At 41.5% G+C, this 23,093-nt stretch overlaps 1 protein-coding gene across 1 annotated transcript; it reads left to right on the top strand.

Annotated features, from left to right (window-relative positions):
- Window positions 1–249: 249 nt before the first annotated feature.
- Window positions 250–22,795, top strand: FKTN (fukutin). The gene is made up of 9 exons (XM_075021668.1): window positions 250–646; window positions 1,971–2,030; window positions 4,885–5,088; window positions 6,583–6,860; window positions 8,326–8,458; window positions 10,128–10,257; window positions 11,385–11,518; window positions 12,472–12,599; window positions 20,449–22,795. Exons 1-9 carry the CDS (start codon window positions 542–544, stop codon window positions 20,660–20,662), a joined length of 1,386 nt encoding a protein of 461 aa, XP_074877769.1. The 5' UTR covers window positions 250–541; the 3' UTR covers window positions 20,663–22,795.
- Window positions 22,796–23,093: the final 298 nt, after the last annotated feature.

Here is a 23,093-nt window from a genome sequence, read left to right as displayed (position 1 = left end):
TGCTTCCGCGGCGGGGTTCGGCCGGCGGGGTCGGGTCTCCCGCTGGGGCGGGGCCCAGAGACCGTCTGCTGCCGGGGGGGGGGTGGCACCACTCCAGCGCCGGGGCGGGCTCCGCCGCCGCCGCGCATGCGCGCAGGGCGGCGGGCGGTGCTTCCCAGCGGGGGGTCGGGCGGCGGGGCCGGCGGCGGGCTGCGGTGCCCCGGCGCCGGGGCCGGGGCCGGGGTGGGGTGGGGTGGGGTGGGGTGTGTGTGTGAGAGCGGGCCGGGGGCCGGGCTAGGCGCGGCTGTGCGGTGCGGTGCGGTGCGAGTGGCGGGCCCCGGGGGCCCCGGAGCTGAGCCCCCCCGCCGCGGGTCCTCCCAGCGCCCGTGGGCCGCCGCGGCGCCCGGCTCGGGCCTGCGGGCTGCAGCCGGCGGGCTGGCGGCGCGGCCTAGGCCGGCGCCCCGTGTTGCTCTGCCGGCGCGGAGGGAGGAGCTGGGAAACCGGAGAAGATGAGCGACGCCGCTCTGCTTCCAGGCGGTGATCGGGAGCGCCCCGAAGACTAATGCAGAAAATCAATAAGAACGCGGTCCTGGCGCTCCTTTCTCTGACCAGCCTGGTTTTCCTCCTCTTCCAGCTGTACTATTACAAGTTCTACCTGTCGCAGAAGGTGAGAGCGTGCTGTCCCGCGCAGGCTTGCTTTTGTGGAATAACCCAGTGTAACGCCTGCTCTCTTCAGAGGCCTTCAGGAGCATCGACACCACCCCCCAGCTCCTCTCACACGGCTGGCAATTCCTATAGTATTGACACGAAGTTGTCAATACTAGGATGACCAAGGAAGTTTCTGGTGGCAGTGGTACCGTCGGATTTCAGTTGTCATCCTGACGTTCAAGCCATTACGTCAGCCAGAGACATCCCATTAATTCTAAAATAGGATGCTGTTTGGTGTTCTCAGCTGCAGGTTTGAGCTACCGAGGCTTTTAATCTTCACAAGCCTTCCTACTCTTGCTGTCTAGTGACTTACTGAAAGTGAAGCCAAACCAAGCGCTATCTTAGGGCTTTTCTGACGAAACGAGCAAGGCAGCATTTGTTGGTCGCAGGTTTTTCAACAGTAGTGTTTTTAAAAGAAAACCCGTTTTTTTCTGCAGTTGTCTTTGTGATTCAGTGTTCTTAATTTTCTAGGTATTATAGTCTAAATCCTGATTTTATACCACCCGTGGAATGTTTAGCTGAGTGTGATTTTCTATTACAGAAAAAGAGGTGAATCTCACTATAAATTAAATACTCTGGTTTTTTTCATAGTTTACAGTTGCAACGCAGATTCAACAAAGGAAGTCAGTTTATTTTTGCAGAAGAACCACATGGGCATCATGTTGCCTGAGTTTGTTTTCTTTTGGTGAAAACATTCTTAATAAATCCAGGCAGTCTTAGTGCTAGGTGGTACCATAACCTTTGACCTCTTTCTTGTAGTTTCTGATGGTAAACAACAAGGCCATGAATGAGAAGTTCTTCACACTTTTGAAAAGCTAAAAGCTGAGCCACTAACCGCCTTGGATTTATCATATGAATATATACTCTCTTTCAAATTTAATTCTATAGAATTACATATGGAAAGACTGAGGCATAGTCCTGCTGTCTTTCCACCAGTGGTATTTGCCTAACAGTGTTTGTGTTTGTCATTTTCCTATTTTACATTTACTGACATATTGACTTAGAAACATGAGACCTGATCATGCTATCCTTGCGTGTCTGGAAGTCCCCAAGGCTTGCGTTGTCCTTCTAAACACACTAAGCCTGAGCAGTTGTTTATGATTTCACATTCAGTACTGTAGTTGGGTGACCAGAGGGATAACCACTGCCATAATTATGAAGTGCTAACTGGATAAATGCCCCCGAATGTCCTGTTAAGAAATCCTAAGCAGAGATTCAACTGAAACTTACTTTTTTTTTCTCTTTTCTTTCTCCCTCCCCCTCCCCTTCTTTGGTTTTGATAGAATGGAGCAGTTTTTTCCAAAGTCAGAGGAAGCCAGTCAGGCCAAGACAGCACTAGATGGGTATGTACAACGTCATTGGTTTGTACAGTGCTTCTGCAAGTCTCAGAGAACTCACACGGAATTGCAAACTTAGGGTCCAGTACTCTTTCCTCTTCACTGGGGATTTTCTAGTATTAAGGACTAAGAGATAGTTTTATCACTGAGCAAAGTTATGAAGTATTTCAAAACTTCAGTTTAAAATGGAATTGAGAAAAAGTTACAGCTTAGCAGCTTTTGCCTGTGCGGTCTTTAGGACTGTTGTTAATGCTTTAAGAAGCAAAACTTGTTCTTTCTGATACGGAAGTTTTGATCCAGGCTTTTGTGTTCTTTCAGACTGAGTATTGAAAAGATTGCTTTGTTTGACCATGCAGCTTGTTTGATGGTCAGTAGCATGGTAAAAGATTGGCTGCAAGCCTTAGGTCACAGAATACCCCTTTGCTTGCTCCAGTTGTTTAACCTGCTGCTCAGTGTTTTGTGTTACTTGCATATGCTGGGTCATAAAGCTCTTCACGAGCGGGAAAATGTTACATTTCAGCATTCACTGGTTGCTGTATTCCAGTGTTAAGGAGCAGTGTTAGGAGTGCCATTAGATACTTGAAATGGGATATTTTTTGTTGTGTCTTGCTTAAGGTTTGCAGGATTGAATGCAACCAAAACATCATGTTGGCCTCAGGGAACCAGAAGCTCAATTATGATATTTGTAGTTAGCATTTGTTTGGAAACACTTTTACAGAAGTCTTTTGTTAACAGATCTCCCAGAGGAAAAACAGCACAGATGGTTAAAGAGAATGATGCGCTGGGAGCTGGCTGCCTTTCGCTTTGGATGCAATATGATAATGTTGCTAATTAGCAAAATAGCTGTTTAAATGCCTTATTTCTGCTGAGCAAGAGAGGTATGAGGTGGTCTGTTAAGAGCTGTTCTTGGGAATAATCCAAACCAACCTCTCTGTGGACTGCTTGCTTGTGCCAGGAATGGCTCACTATTCTTGGAGGTGGCACCCCTTGGGACTACCTACTAGGTGTCAGGTGACATGGTCACAGTGGGCTTCCAATCTGCCAGTGTGTGGACAGAGTTCTCATTAAGCTTTAACTTGATCTTATGAGATCATTAGTAGTGAAGCAGAATGCTCCACAGTCCTGTCAGGGACCTGTTGCACTCCAGGCTTTCTTCAGGGTCTCTGCATGATGAGTCCAAAATACTCTATTTGAATGCATTTCTCTTAGCTGCTTGACATCATTGCCATCTCTTTCTACCAATTATTTAAGTTTCAACTAAAAGCATCTGTTTCCATGCAGAAGTGATGGCGGGGGGGGGGGGAAGTAGATATTTTTTGCACGGATTTGCTTCCTGTTCATCAGTCTGATCTGCTAGTTTTAGTTACAGAAATAATGCTAGCACATCACTTACCTTTCAGCTCCATATAGCTGAAATCACTAGGAGGGTGGCCTTTCTTCTGCCTGAACAGCACATGTAGTGCTGCTGCCTAAATTCTCTTTATTGATCCACATTCTGTCCTCACAGTTTTACATCTCTCTGAAGCCAAAGGCCCGTGCCAGAACTGGAGGTTGGCCTGTGGAGTCTGATTGAACAGACTCTAGCAGCTGGACAGGAGGAAGGTTAGAGCTTCAGTTAGAAAGTCAGGGTCAGCTTGCTGGGCAGGTAGCTTGGGCAGCAGGCCGTTGTTTTCCTTTATCACACCTCTTATAGAAACCTCGATATGTAACAGACATAAAGCCTGACAGTGTTGTTATAAGCAAATATTGTTTTCTGATTACAATGGTGCTTTAAGTCATTAAATTTAATTGTTACAGTTAAATACATCAGCTACATTTTTAATAGCAGGATGGCTATGATTGCTGTAAATCTTCTGTGCACCATGGACATTTAAGTGTACTTAATTAAAATCTCCACTGAGTCAAGTTAATAAATCCTCTTATCAGGCACAGGACCTTCTTGCTACAGCTATTAACCCCTTATACAGCATTGTCATGGTTGAGTGCCCTGCGTACACTAGTATCCAAAGAGTGGATAGCACTCAATTCTTACATTCTCACTGAATCACCCTTCATACACAGCCAGCATCATCCTGAGGTTTGGGGATACTGTGTGGGAGTGGGTCAAAAGCCTCGCTAAAGTCAAAGTGTGAACAGTGTCCCTTGCTCTTGCCTTGCCCACAGGCTTCTTCAAAGGCAGTCGGTGTGATTAGGTGCAGTTTGCCTTTGGCTGGCTTTCGCAGTCACATCCTTGTCCTTCATGTGCTTGGATGTGACTTTCCAGGGGCTTTTGCTCCAGAAACTTCCTGGGGACTGAGATGAAGGTGACCAGAGTTCCCCAGATCCTCCTTTTTGAACATGGCGTGAGATTTGCCTTTTCTCAGATGTGAGGAACAGCTCCTGACCACCGTGGCCTTTCAAGATGTTGTAGAGCAGCCTTGGAATGACATCAGTCAGCTCCCTCAGCACCCACACGTGCATGACATCTCATCCTATAATCTCTGGTTTATTCAAGTGCTTTCCAAGTCAATATAGAACTGGAAAGAATTTAGAGTTTAGCCTAGAGTCCATTCTCAAGAATAGCGCTCTAGAATTAGAGTGCTTTAAGTTGTAGAAAGTTCTAACTGAAGGTGAAAGGCTTTTACTCTAGTCCTAGAGACCTGGAAAGCCTGAGAGCAGCCTGTTCTTCTGAAAGAGAAACTTTCATTTCCACGATTGTTAATGGGAGTAAAGTGCACATTCAGAAAATATATTGGGAGATAAGATTTCCTTCTGTCAGTGGTTTGTTTTTTTTACCTTCTCTCAAAGGGTTTTAATGTATTAACGTTTGCACGCTTAAAGATGGTGTTTCTAACTTACAATTTTATCCTCTGTCAAACAGCATGTGGTTAGGAAGTTCCTAGGCTTACTATCCAGTCACAATATACCAGTGTATCTGATTGATCCTTTGATTCTGGGACTGATTGATAAAGACTTTGAACAGATCAGAAGTTCTCCTGATGGCCCTAGTCCAGAATGCAAGTACTTTTGTGCTCCAAGAGACTTTACTACGTTTGCACTGCTGGACAAAACATGGAAACATGAAGTAAGTGCCTTTTCTTCAGTTCACATTTGTGTATTGTAATACATTCAGCTGTTCTATGATTTTGTGACATAATGCTTTTGTGTTTGTATTAAGGCCGCTGAATTCATTGCATGGAAATCTTGTAAAGGTGTTGGTAGAGGAAACTGTTTTTTAAAAGTAAAAGGTATCCAGGCACTAGCCTGGATATATCAAGAGTCATTTACAGATAACTAAAAGTTTTTAGAAGCTGTCTGCAATATTCATAAACACTTGTACTAAGAGGCCACTCCAAAAAGAAAAAAGAAAGTCGTCTGTGAGAACAGAGGAGGGAAAACCTTACGCCTGTAATGTAGGTACAGCCATAATAAAATAAATCTCTGGTTTGGGGATCCATCAAGGAGAAAGTGCAGGTATTAATGTGACAAGGCTGGAAAGATTATCACAGTCTGCTGGTTTACATTTCTTTCAGTACATCCTTGTACTTAACACCATTTTATTTTGTCACTTAGCATATTGGTATCTCTGCTTTTCTTTGATGTTCTGAGATTTTTAAATGGCTGTGTTAAAAAGTAGAGGTGTAGCATGTGATGAAGGACAAAATGGAATCCAAGATTATTTCATCAATTAAGTGTAATCTGGAAATATTTATTAGATTAATTTATACGGACTAAAGATACTAGTGACAAACAGCTTTTTTCTTCTTTTTTCCTCTGTCTCTTTTTTTTTTTTTTTTTTTTTTTTTAGAAAAAGCAGGTGACATTAAAATGGTCTGTGACTATTCTGCTGAAGAAGTCCCACTCAAGTGAAGAGTGGTGGCACTCTGAATCTGATCAGGCATAGCTATAAAGGAATTAAAGAAACTGAGAATAAGGTTGTGTGGCAGCACACTAATATAAATCCATCTTCTCATTCCTTTGTGGCTCATTGATAATATCTGTAGCGTCCAGAGGAGAAGCTGATATGCCTGTATAAAACAGTACAAGACGCGTAACTGAACAGGTCTTTGGGTGTTGATTGGTTCTTTTCTTATCAGCCAGAATTTCGTTCCCTTTTTCTATGGAAATATGAAAGCCTGTTAGCTAGTGCAACGTTCCGTGTTTGGTGAGATTTAGACAAATATTTATGTACATCATAAAAGAAGATTTTGCAGTAATCATTTTTGTATTAGTGGTATCATTATTCAAGGACTTAGCAAGTTCAGAACAAGTTTGAGGATGCAGAGAGGGGTGCTATGGCAAGGAGCAAACCTAGTCCAAGCATGGCTTACAACATTTATTTGTTGTTTGATTGAATAGTTTGAGGGACAGAATTTGAGACAAGGAAACAGCGGTTGGAATTGCTTGTGGCTGCTGATCTTTAAGGTTTAGAAATTTTTGAGTACTTCATGCTTAAGTCTGATTAGAGAATGAAAATGGGGAATAATGTTAGTTATAATAATTTAGCATTCAATTTTGGTTTCTCTAATCTTTAGCTTCTCTCTCTCTCCTTCTGTCTCTTCCTCTCTCTCATTTTTAGGTGGGCCTTTTTAGAACTGCTGAGAAAATGGGGTTCCAATGGCTAAAGATTATAAACAAGGACCCCCGCTTGGATGGGATGGATGACCTGTCTGGGATTGAAATTCCCTTGCACTACATATTTAAACTGGCATCACATGCCATTCACCTGGTGGTCTTCTATGAGAGGAGTGGTAATTATCTCTGGCATGGCCCCCTGAGACTCAAGCAACATATGGACAGAAAGTTTGTGCCTTTTCGGAAACTCCACTTTGGTCGCTACCCTGGAGCATATGAAAAGTGAGTTCAAAACAGAGGAGGGAAAAAGTGATAACGGCACTTCCAAAATAACTTCTTTCTCCTCTATATAAAATTACTCTTTTTCCTAAAGTCAGGTTGTAAAATTCACCTTATGTGTGGTTCAGCCCTCAAAGTGCAGGTAAATTAAGGTGTGAAGGCAAATCCAATTCTGTTTACCTGAAAACAGGAGCCTCCCACCATTCATAAATCAAGAACTACATTTTAGAGGAAGTTGCTGTGTAGCCAGGTCGAAGCAGGCAGAAAGATGAGAGAAGTCAAAGAAGTCATGACTGAGGTTGGATCTTCTGCTAGAGTCAGTGGTTTACCATTATATATATTTAAAAGTTTGAAATCTGTTGATAGCAATCTATGCTATCAACACAGGGGTAAAGTATAAGTGGCAAGAGATTTAGCACTAGCTGATAGATACTTGGTGTTCCTTCTGTAACGATATGTATCCAAAAGTGACATACAGGTATGGAACATTAAATGAAAAGGGGAAGCAACAGAAATCCATTCAGTAACAGTCCAAATAATCAGTGTTAAAGAACAAGAATAAAGAGTGGTGACATTTGTACTACAAAGACATGTGCCAACCGTTGCATCTAAGCCATGCTCTTAATGTGCTGAGAGGACTCCTTTCTTGCATAAATGTTTGAATTGATGGTGTTACTTGTCCATAGTTCTATGCTTAAGCTTTGCATTACATTGGTAAAGTTACTGTAAATGTCTGCCTTTTCCTACAATGTTTTCAATAGCAGTATTTCAGGAAATGCAGATCACGGCAAATCTTGCCACTATTTTCAAAGCCAAGCATATACCACTAGGCTTTGAGAACAATGTTCCTGTAGGGTATGTGTATATGCCGTAAATCAGAGAAAAACAGCCAGACGTTTCATAGGTCAAAATAAATCTGTTTAACTTTTTCCTTAGAATTTACACCATTCTTTCTTCCTTTTAAAACGTGGAATCTGTACTGGTTATATGCCTAAACATCTGAAGTCAACTGTGTAAGCTGTTAAATATCACTTTTCCTTCATTGTGAAGGCTGAACATTTTTTAAATTTTAAATGCAAGTAGCTGCAAAGTACAGGGTAAAATTTGGTTCTTAAGTGCATCCCATACTTAGACAACTAAATAAATAGTCTGAGTTTTCAAATGCACTAAACAACAGCTCTGAACAAATCCAGTGCAAGTCGTAAGTCAGTAAAGGAATCTGTGATCTGACAAACAAAGTGTGGGCTTATAGGCATAGAATTTCTTTTTAAATAAAATTTTGAAGTGTATGGGGAGTTTGTTGAAGCTGTTGTTGCTCTTCTTTTACAATTGGTTTTGGGTGTATTTGGACAGAGGAATCACTGCTGGTAGTATGCAGTAAGATTTTAACCTGAGCTAGAGGAAAAAGTGGCTTGTGGTTTGGAAAGGAATTGAGTGGGGGAATGTTATCATCTTTCTTTCCCTGCAGGCCGGAACTTCTGCTTGTTTCCATTGATGACTTAAAAGTTCAAATTCCAAAAAACCCGTCCAGTTTTCTAGAGGAGATGTCACACTCTAGATTTCTTGAATGTAGGTACAGAGAAGCTCGGGCTTTCTTTCAGGTTAGTGGTAATCAGGTAGTGTCTCTGAGATGTAATGTATGTTTTCACTGATTGACACAAACCTACAAACAGTTCACTGTTTTTTACCTAGATGGGACTGTTCACATATATAAAGCTAAATACAGCCTCTGAGATTCAATCCACAGAGTTTAGTAAGTGGTAATAAAACTAAAACTTTAACTGAAAATCTGGAGAAAATGGTCTGTCTTTTTTACTTCTGAGTACATTTTTTTCCCTTTTCCAAAACTTTGAAAAGAAAAGGTCTCCATAGCGCTCTCATATTTTTACTGTTAAATAGATTTCTTGTAAATAAGACTCAGATCTTGTGTATTTTTGTATGATGAAAATTTTCCTTTATGGCAATTCTCAACATTCAGAGTAGTATTTCATTTTATATTCTTTTGAACTGTGTGCTCCAGTTCCACATTCCTAGTTCGGTTTATTTGAAATGGTATATTCATTTCAAAATTACTTATTTTGTTGCTTTTTGACCGTGTAAGCTAATGTTTTCACCACTATTTAGAGCATTATTTTTAGAATATTGCTATCTGATTTAGCAGATAGTAGGAAGCTTTCTGCTGCAATATGGGCAGTGTTTTGTCCTAACTTGAAAAAGACCGAGATATAAAGTGGTCATGAGTTACCACAGTTCAGACTGTGGAGTCAGAATCAGATCACTGAATTTGAGCCATCTCTGATTTCATGGAAGGGCAAAAAAGAGGACACTAGAGGTTCCATTCTTCATACATTTAAGGTCTTGGGGAAGGGACTTCTCAGGGAATGGAAGACCATCCTTGTTCAGTCTAGTAGGCCATAGCTTTCCATACATGTAGCAGGAGGGTTACTATACCCAAGGGTACCTGTGTATTGTCACTTCACCTGGAAAAGACAGAAATTGTCAGCATGCTGCAATTCAGCTCTAAAACCTCCAGGCAGTAATGGCCACAGGCAGAGAAAATATGCCTCAGAAGGTATATTGAACTTTGCTGGAGCTTTAATATTGAAATAAACAGCTGGCATCTGTCTTGAAAAGTATTTGTTTCAACTGTTTGTTGCCCAAGAGCTCTTAATGAAATCAGTCATAAGCTGAGTGGTGCGTTGCTCCTGTGTATGATTTGGTAATGTTTGCCCAGACTGCCGTGTTGTTTTCGGCTTTGCATTAACAGAAGATCTTGCCACGGTTGTAGCTGGAAGATGGGCATGCAATTTTCTGTTCACCTTGTTTCCACTCTGTGGCAGAAGTTGCCAAATCCAGTTGTAACACTCGGTGGCGCCAGATAAACTGATGTGCTGGAAGTAACTCTGATTCTGTCCCTGCTTTCCCCCTGGACTCTGGGTATTGACTTCAGTGTGTGCAGAACCAGGGTTCCTCTGTGTTGTTGCCAAGTGCTGAGAATCAGTGTCTAATAGATACATTCTTACTCTATTTTACTGGGACTTTACATTCTGCTAGTTTGGAAAAACTGAAGATTTATGTTTCAGAGTTTATAAATTTTAACTTGTCTTTCTAGTGCATGTTCTCAAACTGGGTTGTGTGTGTGAAAACAGATACTGCCCAGATATTAGTTAAAGAAAGTTTTAAGGGTCATTTTTTCTTAGGACACTTGAAAAATGAAAGCACATATTTGCTCTCTGACATTAGCTTGCTTACTTTTCCTTTGCCTTCCAGCTGTATCCTGATGATGCCTCTCTTGATGCAGTAGAGTTCAGAAAAAAAGCAAAATCCTTGCTCCATCTGGCTGCTCTGACACTGAATAACTTAGGAGTAAATTTCTGGCTGAGCAGTGGAACATGCCTTGGTAAAACATTTGTGTTATGTTGCATTTTTAAACTAATATGAAGTTTTAAACAGTTCATCCTCTATTGCTTGTGATGTCAGCTGAGGTTAAATGTACTGGGTTTGAAGGTAATATGTGGCATTAGCTTTATTGAAATAGGCCTTTTTGCTCCTGACAAAATGCTTTTTGTTTAGAAACCCAAGCCTTGGAGATGCTGAACAAGTTTCCGGTGAAGCATTTAATGTTGTTAACAATTATCTGTGTTGTGTTGGTCACTGCTTAGAAAATAATCAGCAGTTCCCTAAATTCTGTGACTTGGAATTTACTGAAATGCTCGTTGGAAAACACAGTGATGGACATGTATTTCTGCTGTCCATGTAGAATCTCAGCTGATTTTTCTTCCCACGCAATTTGGTGCTTATCACTGACTTTTCAAATATAGTTAACAGTTCCTTATTTATTTTAAAACACATGTTTTAATAAAATGTCAACCTATTAGAGTAGGTACTGCAAGTTTTCAATTCTGCTAAAGGTGAAAGTAGTATCTTATCACTGGTGAAGATTCTTTTATTTTTGAAATAGGTTTTGAAAACTCATGTGTGTGCACACTTGACTTGTATTTGTTTAGTCCTAGGGAATATAATTTTCTGAATGAACAATTACTAAAAGCTGCTTTAATGAAACAGACAAAAGGATGTCCCACTTCTTGTCTCACTGTTTTGCAGTGGTGATTGAAAGATGATGAATGTCTCAGATACTATTTAAAATAATAATTTCAAATTAAAAGCACAACTGTAGCCCTGTAACTGTTCATTGCTGATTAGATTTGGGGTCAGGTTGAGAATATTTTTTCTTTAAAGACATTTAGATTAGAAAACTGAAGATATTTTGTCTTTGAAAGAGTTACTGTTTTCTCTCATTCTTGGCTTTCTGGAGGAAAGAGCTGGCTATAAGTGCAGTAATATTTGTTTTCCTCAATGTGGTTCATTTCATAGGAGAGAAAAGCAGAAGTCTTTGTCATGGCCTCATTCAAAGATCTCTGCCTGGTGACCTTATGACAGTTCATTTTTATGTTGCTTTTGTTCTGCTGATATGTTGCTCTTGTTCCTGATTAACTAGTCCATATTTCCTTTTTTTTTTTCCCTCAGGCTGGTATAGACAGTGCAATGTCATTCCTCACAGCAAAGATGTGGATTTGGGAGTCTTTATAAGGGACTACAAAGCAGATATCATTCCAGCCTTTCAGAAAGCAGGATTACCACTGAAGCACAAATTTGGCAAGGTACATAGAAAATGAACAATTTGTTTAATGTGTCTTTCTGTAGGTTCGTAAGTTTAAGTACAGATGCGGATCACTTACGTAGAAGTGGGTATCTGAAGTCTCCTCAGCAGACATTTACTCATTAGGGTTTTACCTAAACATATAATCTTGTTGATTTTTGTGTGTTCTTTTGGGTTTTACCTAAACACATAATCTTGTTGATTTTTGTGTGTTTTTTTGGACAGTGTGTGAGAAAATACCCTTCTTAATAGCTTCAGCCCTGTTTGGGGAGTCTGAATTCCACCTCAGAAGTTTTTAATAAGTTTTAAAGGGGTGTAATCTGTGTCAGTGGTGCTAGAGAAACTTAAGAATCAAGGTAGAATTTAGTCTTTGAGATTGGATGGGCCTCGTCATGTAGGAGGATTGGTGATAGCTCTGAGATTATCTGTAGCCTTGTATGTAACACTGGCAGAAGGGGGAGGCTGGCTTGAGGTGAGCGCTGGGCTTGTTCATTATTAGCTTATGTGGATCCCTATTTAGCTTTGTTTCAAAGTGTCGGCTGCAGAATGGTAGAGAAAAAATTACAGGAATATGAAGGTTCAGCCACAGTTAAAGTGATACATCCTTACTGATGCTAGTGAGCGTTTTATCACAAAGAATGTGTGTTAAATGAAGACACCTAATCATATATTTATTCACTGAGATTATTTTGCTTGTGGCAGAGGACAAGGAGATGGTGCTGAAGCTTTTGGGGCTAAAGGGAGGAAAGAGAAGGTAGTCCCACTGAGGTGTGGAAAATTTCCAATGGTCTCAAGGCATCAAAAAAAAAAAAAAAAGAGAAATTGCAGAGTTAGTGTATTTTCTTCAGTTAAGATAGGAGTCACTCTGCATACCTGACCAAAATAAATTTGTTTTCTGAAACATGCTGACATAAGTAGCTTTGTATTTTTACAGTGCGTATTTTTGTCTTGCAGGTAGAAGACAGCTTGGAACTCTCTTTCCAGGGAGAAGATGATGTGAAACTTGATCTTTTCTTCTTCTATGAAGAGGAAGACCACATATGGAATGGAGGAACTCAGGCCAAATCGGGCAAAAAATTTAAGTACGAAATATATTTGTACCTCTAGTAGGAAAGAAATTAAACAAGTTAGTGTTTAGTATTGGCATTTTGTTTGTTGTTGCCTGGCAGTCTGTGCTCTTTGTGGCAGTTATCAGAGGAGAATCAGTGGAGATTTTGCACTTTGAGACCAGAGAAGTAGAAAGAGAACCATACTATGCCTTACTAGAGAGGTGCTGGGCTTGTCAAATGTGAATTCTGTTGTGAAGTTGAAAGTAATGCTGGCATGTCATATATCAAGCAGATCTTATCTGGACTGTGACAAGCTGTGAGTTAAATAAACGGCTAAGGTGAGAAGAAATCTCTAAAACTGTTGCACAACAGGCGGACTGGTGGGCACTCGTCTGAGAGCAAAGGCTGCAGCTCTGGCTGGGGGGTCTGCACTGTCTACCCCAGTGGTGGCCATTGCCTCCACCCAGACGGAGCTGCTGAAGGGAGAGGCTGCAGTGCAGACCGCAGACAGCAGGCAGTGCCTGGACCTTTTTCCTGGGGCAGGGACAGGCAGCAGACCTGCCTGCAAAAGGTGGAGGACCTCCTGCAGCAGGTGGCTGAGCTGTAGGAGGCAGTGAGAAGGCTGCGTAATGTCAGGGAGGCTGAGAATGGGTTAGGTAGCGGGTTCCAAGCGCAGTCTGCAATGGACCCACTGCCCAGGGCCAAACAGGCAAATACTCCCCTACTGGCACACACAGAAGGGAGGGGAGCCAATAATGCAGAAGAATGGAAGCTTGCAACAGCAAGGACCTGCAGGAGGAAGAGACTTCCCCTGAAGCCTGAGGTGCCCTTGCAGAACCGCTTCACCACTCTGCAGACTAAAGAGGGAAGACCTGTCATATCAGGAGAGATGCTGCAGCTGAGTAAGGCAGCCTGATCCGCTCCCTGTATAACAACCAGTGCAACTATGAAGAGGTAACAGGTGATAGTAGTAGGTGACTCTCTTCTGAGAGGTACAGAGGTACCCATTTGCCTACCTGACACACTCTAGAGAGTTGCACTCCTTACTGGGGCCTTGTGTTGGGGATGTCATCAAGAAACTACCAAGCCTCATACAGTCCACCGACTATTATCCGCAGTCTGAGGAATATGAAGAAGGATTACAGAGCCCTGGGAGCAGCAGTAAGGGACTCTGGAGCACAGGCAGTTTTTTCATCAATCCTCCCCATCAAAGGGAAGGGGTTTGAAAGGGCCAGTCAAATCTGGTGAATCAGCAAATGGTTATGGGACTGGTGCCACAGCCAGGGGTTCAGCTACTTAGACCATGGGACTTGCTTTGAGAAACCTGGTCTACTGGGGGCTGATGGGGTGCATCTGTCAGAGAAGGGGAAGAGCATCTTTGGTCATAGGCTTGCCAAGCTGGTGAAGACAGCTTTAAAATAAGTTGCTGGGGGAGGGGAAGGAACCTCAATCCATCCCACTCCTACCTGTTTGTTGCCAGTGCCAGCAATAGATGCCTGGAGCCTGGAGAGGGATCACAGGTCAGCAGGAGAGCAGCTGGAGAGCAGCACAAAGGAATTCCAGCCACTCCAGCCAGTAAGTTAGCTTCATCGGGGGCCCAGCTTAAATGTCTGTATCCAATAATGCACATAGCATGGGCAATAAACAGTAGGAGTTAGAGACTTGCACACACCTGCAGGCCTATGATCTCACTGGCATCACAGAGACATGGTGGAGTGGCTCCTATGGCTGGAGTGTTGGAATGGAAGGATACAGGCTCTTCAGGAAGGACAGGCATGGGAGATGAGGAGGGGATGTCACCCTCTATGTCAATGACCAGCATGGAGCTCTGTCTGGAGATGGATGAGGAGCTGACCCGATACCTGTTGGAGGAACAACACAGCAGGGCATAAGCAATCCAGGATGTTGATGATAACTTCCTTCTCCAAGTGATAGAGGAGCCAACAAGTAGAGGTGCTGTGCTGGACCTTGTTCTCACCAACAAGGAGGGGCTAGTGGGGAATGCAAAGCTCAAGGTGCCCTTGAGCACCATGAAATAGTGGAGTTCAAGATCCTTAGGACAGCGAGGAGGGTGCACAGCAAGCTCACTACCCTGGCCTTTAGGAGAGCAGAGTTTGGCCTCTTCAGGGATCTGGTTGGTAGAGTACCATGGGATAAAGCCCTGGAGGGAAGAGAGGCCCAAGAAAGCTGGTTAATATTCAAGGATCACCACCTCCAAGCTCAGGAACAATGCATCCCAGCAAAGAGGAAGTCAGGCAAAAATGCGAGGAGGCCTGTATGGATGAACAAGGAGCTCCTGGACAAACTCAGACACAAAAAGGATGTCGAGTACTGTGTTCAGTTTTGGGCCCCTCACTACAGGAAGGACATGGAATTGCTGGAACATGTCCAGAGAAGGGCAACCAAGTTGGTGAGGGGCCTGGAGCACAAGTCTTATGAGGAGTGGCTGAGGGAGCTGGGGCTGTTTAGTCTGGAGAAGAGGAGGCTGAGGGGAGACCTTATCGCTCTCTACAACTACCTGAAGGGGGGTTGTAGTGAGGTGGGTCCTGGTCTCTTCTGTCAGGTGGCTGGAGATAGGACGGTGATTCTATGATTAAATCTGTCCTTTTCCTATCACTACATACCATTGTAAAAAGTCCCTCTCCAGCTTTCTTGTAGGCCCCCTTTAGGTATTGGAAGGCTGCTATAAGGTCTCCCTGGAGCCTTCTCTTCTCCAGGCTGAACAACCCCAACTCTCAGCCTGTCTTCATAGGACAGGTGCTCCAGCTCTCTGATCATCTTCATGGCCCTCGTCTGGACCTGCTCCAGCAGGTCCATGTCCTTCTTAAGTTGGGGGCCCCAGAGCTGAATGTGGTACTCCAGGTGGGGTCTTACCAGAGCAGAGTAGAGGGGGAGAATCACTTCCCTCAACCTGCTGGTCACACTTCTTTTGATGCAGCCCAGGATACGGTTGGCTTTCTGGGCTGAGTGCAAATTTCTGGGTCATGTTGAGCTTCTTGTTGACCAACACCCCCAAGTCCCTCTCCTCAGGGCTGCTCTCTATCCACTCATTGCCCAGCCTGTATTTGTGCTTGGGATTGTCCTGACCCATGTGCAGGGCCTTGCACTTGGCTGTGTTGAACTTCACGAGGTTCACACGGGCCTCCTTCTCAAGCTTGTCAAGTTCCTCTGGATAGCATCCCTTCCCTCCAGCGTGTCGACCACAGCACACAGCTTGGTGTCATCAGCAAACTTGCTGAGGGTGCGCTTGATCCCACTGTCCATGTTGCCAACAAAGATGTTAAACAGCGCCAGTCCCAGTACCGACCCCTGAGGAATGCCAATCATCACTGGTCTCCACTTGGACATTGAGCCGTTGACCACAACTCTCTGAGTGTGACCATCCAGCCAATTCCTTATTCACCAACAGGTCCACCCATCAAATCTATGTCTCTCCAATTTAAAGAAAAGGATGTTATGCAGGACAGTGTCAAATGCTTTGCACAAGTCCAGGTAGAATCATAGAATCATTTAGGTTGGAAAAGACCTTCAAGATCATCGAGTCCAACCGTCAACCATGCCCACTAAACCATGTCCTGAAGTACCCTGTCCACTTGCTTTTTGAATACCTCCAGGGATGGTGACTCAACCACTTCCCTGGGCAGCCTATTCCAATGTCTGACAACCCTCTCAGTAAAGAAATTTTTCCTAATATCTAACCTAAATCTCCCTTGCAGCAACTTGAGGCCATTTCCCCTTGTCCTATCTCCAGCCACCTGACAGAAGAGACCAACACCCACCTCATTACAACCTCCTTTGAGGTAGTTGTAGAGAGCGATAAGGTCTCCCCTCAGCCTCTTCTCCAGGCTACACAACCCCAGTTCTCTCAGCTGCTCCTCATAAGACTTGTGCTCCAGGCCCCTCACTGACTTGGTTGCCCTTCTCTGGACATGCTGCAGCACCTCAATATATTTTAGATGAGCTATAAGGAAGAAGTTCTTTACTATGAGGGTGATGAGACACTGGAACAGGTTGCTCGTCCCTGTACACCTCATACCTGGAAGTTTTCAAGGCTGGGTTGGATGGGGCTTTGAGCATCCTGGTCTAGTGGAAGGTGTCCCTGCCCATGGCAGGGGGCCTGGAACTAGAAGATATTTAAGGTCTCTTCCAACCCAAACCATTCTATGAACTAATTTTGCATTAAAAATTAATTTTTAGGCATCTATCATGATGACAGAGTATTATGGCAGAAAGCCTCAACTGTCCTTGTGAAGTAAACCCCATAGTTTTTGATTTTGTGGTAATGATTTGGAATACTTCATTGACTAATGTTGTGACAGCAACACAGATGACTACTTCAGATGTTGTTGTTCATGTTCTGAAAATGGGATTTTAAATAGGATCCTGCATTTCTTGCTTCATACTTTTCAGTATTAAATCAGCAAATAAGTACAACAGCTTCCTAATCTACTCAGCAAACTGAATACAGGTTTTGATAATTAGATTAATTTCTTTCCATCACCCACCTTAACTCAAAAGAGACAGTTGCAGACTAGTGGAAAACTACTGACTTCTATAGGATTTCATTATCTTTCATATTTTGCCTGAACTGAACTATTTGCTTATATTCAGCTAATGGGAACTTAGTGAACACTTTCATCAAGATGGTGATAATGTCTGAGTCCTTGTCTTAGTTATCTTTGTTCTGAAATGATAAAGACTGGGGAAGGTGTTTTGATGATGGGAGTCAAAAGGCACACTTACAAATAGACTAAAGGAAGAGCTTGTGGAATATTCCCGCAGACAATGTGTTATGTTGCAGAGTATTTTTCTTAGAATACAGCAAAAATTTCATAGTTTTCCAAAGCAGGCTTAATGTCTGGTTTTTCCATACAAGATTTTGGAGGATTTTTTGTGATGTATTCTGAGGAGGAAGGGGACAAATAAATTCCTTTCCTTTTCTTTGTGCTTCTGTTGTGTCTAAACTGCAGTAGCTGTTTCCATGCCAGTGGAGTTGATGTGGTCTTTCAAAAATTCCATTGTAGCATCAGACCTTGGGTACTTCAGAGTTGTTTTTCCCCCTTTGATATGACTGGTCTAATGCACGAGAATAGAAGGTAGATGTGAACCTGTGCTATGCTCCAGCTCTTACATCCTAGGATATTACAGCTCTTTTGGAACTCCAGCTTTCATAAACACTATCCTTTTCTTGTAACCTAGTACTTACTTTTGGTGGTAATTATTTTCAGAGTTTACCAGCATGGCTTTCTAGTTCAATGAGAAATAATTTGCTTAGACATAGTAGCATAAGGAAGCCTCTAATTCTGAACTGGTGTTTCTTAGGCATAGTTTACTGTACGTAATGCATACTGAAAAGCACCAAAAAACCTGCTTGTTTACCATTATAAAGGCCCTGAGCCCTGACACAACATGGCTGTTCAGAATGCTTAGCCAAATAATTCCAGATATGTATTATTCCAAATACCTTCTCAGAAAGAGAAAAAATATCACAGCTTTTTAGCTGTGAGATGTGATGATTTAGCATGCTTGATCTGAATGCTTGCAATGCCAGAATGACCTCAATTTTGCTTAGTCTTCAGCCCTTTCAAAATTTTGGGGGAAGGTAAATTGAGGTTAGTCAAAAGAGAAGTGATTGTTTGATCATACTGAATCCTAAACCCACTTAAACAAATTTAAATGAATCTCAACAGCGGTTTATGTGGTATCAAAAGAGATACTGGTTGCTACTAGATCATCACAATTAAGTGTGGGAATTCTATTCCAAGATATTTTATGTTTTTAAAAATGAAGGGTAAAAGACATTTCCTTCACTAAGCTAAATATTTGCATAGGTATACTTTCTATACATCTTGCCAAATAAAAATATGAAGAGAGAAAGTATTTCTCATTTAGTCTCTGAAATATTTTTCATTAGTAATTTTTAGTCTCTGTTTACTCAGAGAGCTGGTTTTTAAACCTTACTTTACTTTAAACCTTACCTTACAAGTCTGGCTGTATGATTGGTATTTTCATGTACACAAATACTTCCTCAACATTGCAGACACAAGAAAGCATGTACATCATCCATGTCTTGTCTTGGAGTTACAGCAATTGAGACCTCCTATTTGTTTACAAAATTAATGCTAGACAGTTGCATTCTTCAGCAGAGAATAAGTATTTACAAAAAATGAATCTGGGAATCAAATCTAAACCGTATGCTTTAATCCTTAAAATGAGTTAATTCTGTAGGTTCTTAACATAGAGGACTTTGTGTAAGTATAAAATCTTTTCAGTACTTCTATGTCAAAAGATTCATGAGAATGAAGTTGGAAGAAAAAACGGTGAGCAGTGTATATGTACAAGGGTACATAGCCTTATCCCAGCCACCTGGAATGAGCAAACAATGAGCAAGGATTCCAGTAGTGTGAAGCACCACTGAAAGCTACATTTTTCATCAGTGAATGTAAACATTTGATTTTAATAATAGTTAAATAATTATTTTGGTGAAGTTTCCAACTGACTTTTTAATTTGCAGATTAGTTTATTTACATTACCTGTTCATTCTCCTTAGAATTATTATTCAGAGTTTACTCTCTGGAGAATGTATTATTTCAGTGGTTTGCTGATAGCTTTTGCACATGCACGCCCACTGCAATTCTGATAGGTGAATGATTTCCTGGGTTAATAACAGCTATATAACTATTTGATCATTATAGGTCCACTAATAAGGTTTGTTTATCTTGTTTTCCCCTTGGTAGCTGACTTTTTTTGCTTTTTGGTTTAGTGTAGAGCTAATCAGTAGTCTCTAGAGATATATATATATACAAAAGTGCTTGATCACATTTTTCTCTCCCTTCATTTAAGGCATAAAAGCAAGTTTGTTTTATTTTCTGATACTGTTTGCACAGTGCTTAGAAATAAAATTAAGCTTATGCATAAGTTTATGTGGGGTCTCTAATTCATGCAAATGCACAAATCTTTTAACTTTCTTTTTCAAAAGGTCTAAGTGCTTGTGGTTTCATTTTAACCTGTGAAAAGGAATTTTAAGATCACTTTTCTGTGGAAGACTTCACAGCTTCAGAAGTGTTGGTGATCCTCTGCAGGAATAGTACACAGGCTTTGATATTTACTTGTTTAACTCATTGACTCTGTCATTGTACCTTTACAGGATGTCATTCAGATCAAACTGTGAAATTTACCTGTGAACTTCCACTGGTGTAAGCATACTTATAGGTAGGGCTTATGTTGGCCCTTCTACAGAAAATGATAGGTACAGAACAAGGTCAGTTTGGTAGAGTAAATTATTTTTAAAATTTGAATGGGACAAGAAGGTTTCAGAAAGTACAGGGTGACAGCTGTATCTTAATTCTTTGCAGCTGCTCCAAGTCTGGCACTGTGTTTAAACTTGGGTACTGAAAGGGAATTGCATGCTTTGTTTAGTAAGATTGAAGAAAGGTAAAAACTTGTTTTTAAAAAAGGCCTGACTCATAATAAAATATTTAATGCTGCTTTTATCAAAATCTTTGCTACCAAATAACATGTATCATCCTCTTGACACCCTTCTAGATGAGTTGACTATTCAATCCAGTTTGTAAGTGGAAAAGTAAGGACAGGGACTAAGTGATTTCCTACAGGTCACAGAATGATATGGGAATAAGCAGCAGAAGAATTAGAAATGCTCCTTCCTAAGAACATGTGGCAAATGTTAACCAGTTACTGTTGATAATAACACCCCTGTCCAGTATGTAAATAATATTTTAAAGATAGGAAGTTATGAAATAAGAAAAAAAATATTATAAATGTAACATGGCCACTTGCTGCAGTTGATTGCTTTCTCCATGAACTTATTTAGAGATGTATTTCAGTCTTCTGCCAGTGACCATGTTCTTTTGTTATGACACAGGTATCTCTTTCCAAAGTTCACTCTGTGTTGGACTGAATTTGTAGAACTCAAGGTACACGTGCCCTGTGAAACCCTTCAGTATGTTGAAGCCAACTATGGCCCAGACTGGAAGGTTCCTGTGAAGACATGGGACTGGAAGAGCTCACCATCCAATGTGCAGTACAATGGTGTCTGGCCTGTCGATGAATGGGATGATGTCATTCAAATCTACTGACCACCTGACTGCTAGTACAGCATGCCTGCTATCCTTGAAACTCTCGATTTGTAATTTCCAATTCCCAAAGGCATCAAGATCCATTCCTCTTGTAACTTCTCATCTGTTTCCTAAGGAGACATTTACATTTTTTTGCTTAACAGGTTTTTTTTTCACCTTCATCATGCATTTCCAGGTAGTTAAAGGGAATTATTAAAGGCAACTGAAGAGAACGGGAGCTGAAAGAAAAGCTGTGCAAAGGGAATAGAGAAGAAATGTTGCAGTAAACTTATGGGCAGTTGACTATTTAAATGTAAACAGTGGCCAGGTGGCTTAGACTTCCCTGGGATCATCAAAATCTTGGGACTGTTCATTTCTCTAAACTTAAGAGAGGGATAGGATGAAAAAATCCCAGAGAAGTTCCTCTTTTTTCGGGGGAAATCCTGTGAATGTTCAACTTTTAAACACCGGAGTTATGAGTACCTCAAATGTGCTTGGTTTGACACTGATCTATCCCTATTATATGCAGCAGGTTGGTCTTGGGATTGGAATGTTTCTGTTACACAGAACCTGTGTGACCCACCTGCTTTACATGTAGGAGGTATTGAGTAACGGTGTAATACTAAATGAATGGAAGGAGAAACTATCCACATGGGACATCTTTCAATAACAGTTGGGGTTTTTGTGAACTAGCCACTGCATGCAATTATGGCAGGGAATGTTACCTGCTTTTTTTTCTTTTTTAAAAACATGATGGTGTATACTACAGGGTTGTCTTTCCCATTAAAAAAATAAATATCCTGGTTTTGATGTCCCAATTAGTGTGATCTCCGTGTAAAGTTTTGACTAGATTTTAGAAAATTATAGTTGTCCCTGCTTTCTTACAAGTAGATAGAAGAAGGTATTGATAGTTTTCTGTTTAACATGGGCGCACAGAACAGAGATCTCAGAGAACTGCAGCTCTTTTCTCTAAGTGTAAGCAGAAGTGTATACAAATACCCACTGTTCTATCAAATTTGCAGTAGGGTAGTTGCAAGTGAAGTGTTAGTGTAACATTAGCCTTTGGATGGGAAGAAAGTGGAAGCCTGACAACTCTCTCCTCCTGCTTCTGCTTGTGCTTTTGGTCAATGAAGTAAGCTTTCTTCTTCAGTATTTTGGAGAGGGATAATAGCTTTCATGTGAGCATGTGTGTCCAAGTTTGTTCCAGTCCTGCTGTGCAGGGAAGACAAGGGCACTAATGCTGCTAGTGAGTTTACGACGATGATATATGGTACAGACCCAGGAGTACTTGTGAACCAGTGTCAAGGTGCAGAATGGAGCTCATGTTTACTTGCAACAAACCTGTATCTATTCTTTCCTTGCTAAAGCAGAAAGGCTATCTATGGGTCACAGCTTTTCCACCTTTCACTGGGTAGAGGTAGGTTGAGTCTGTGGTTTGTGTTCTGTTCATCTGCAGTTTTTGGCTGTGTATTCAAGTGTGTACAGTTCTGGAGAGATGAAATAGTTACTGCCATGCAGCGGTTTTACTACTGCATCATTCCAGGTGCACTCTGGGGCTTCCCTGCTGTTTTTATCCTGGAGTGCGCTGCATGTTTTTTCCTGCCAATCCTCTTGGTTCCAGCAGTCTCCGGCCCCTGAAGCACTGGAGTAAATTATTCAGCTTCTGGCAACAATTTGTCATGCTGGCTCTTCAATTGGTATGGTAACTTTGTTAGCTTTGCCTAATTAAGAAGAGAGAGATGTAAAATCCTGCTAATGCCATTTACTTGTAAAGTAAACATTACATCATAAGGGATAATATCTCAGGTAGAATTTTTCGTATTTGTTCCTTAAAATGAAAAAAGCCAAGGTCCTTACGGTTTTCGTGTTCAAAACTCTGTTGTTGTGAACTTCTTTGTTTAGTAATGTACAATAAGCCTGTAAGTTTTTCAGATGTGATAGGTGTTTAAGGGTGAAGGAAAACATACTATTAGAAAATTATCATCCTGTCAAATTTTTGACTTTGTAGATGGAAAGAATAATGGAAAAAAATGCATGTCCATGAAAGGGAGAATGTCTTCAATAGTTGATTATACCTGTAATTTATTCTTCAGGTTAAAATAGTTTCAGAATATACAAGTGTATATTTAACACTGATTAAAAGAATGAAGGTCTCATTTGCAATTCAAGATGTTGTTTCTTCCTTTGTTTTGTCATTTTGGGCAGCATTTAACACACTTCATTGCAGTTACCATGACATAATGCACAGAGAAAAAATTTGAACTGTTTCTTACACTGCTTATTGACTGTCTATCTTGAGCTTTTATTTTTTAGTAAAGATACTTGGACACAACAAAGATACTTTGAATAAAGCAGGTGCCCATACATAGAAAAAAGGATCCTGCAATTGCACAAACACATTGCACTTCTGCATGTCTCCTGTCATGCTTTGTGCAGTGCCCTGACTGCAGAT

This window comes from Buteo buteo, chromosome Z (genome assembly GCF_964188355.1).
Source record: "Buteo buteo chromosome Z, bButBut1.hap1.1, whole genome shotgun sequence".
Classification (NCBI taxonomy): domain Eukaryota; kingdom Metazoa; phylum Chordata; class Aves; order Accipitriformes; family Accipitridae; genus Buteo; species Buteo buteo.
This window is presented reverse-complemented; position numbering and strand designations above follow the sequence as displayed.

Bases quoted from the DNA above. Each gene is read 5' to 3' on its own strand.
- FKTN (XM_075021668.1), top strand. From the start codon at position 542: ATGCAGAAAATCAATAAGAACGCGGTCCTGGCGCTCCTTTCTCTGACC. The intron at 8,459-10,127 runs GTTAGTGGTAAT...TTTGCCTTCCAG, and splicing joins AAGCTCGGGCTTTCTTTCAG to CTGTATCCTGATGATGCCTC. The intron at 11,519-12,471 runs GTACATAGAAAA...TTTGTCTTGCAG, and splicing joins TGAAGCACAAATTTGGCAAG to GTAGAAGACAGCTTGGAACT.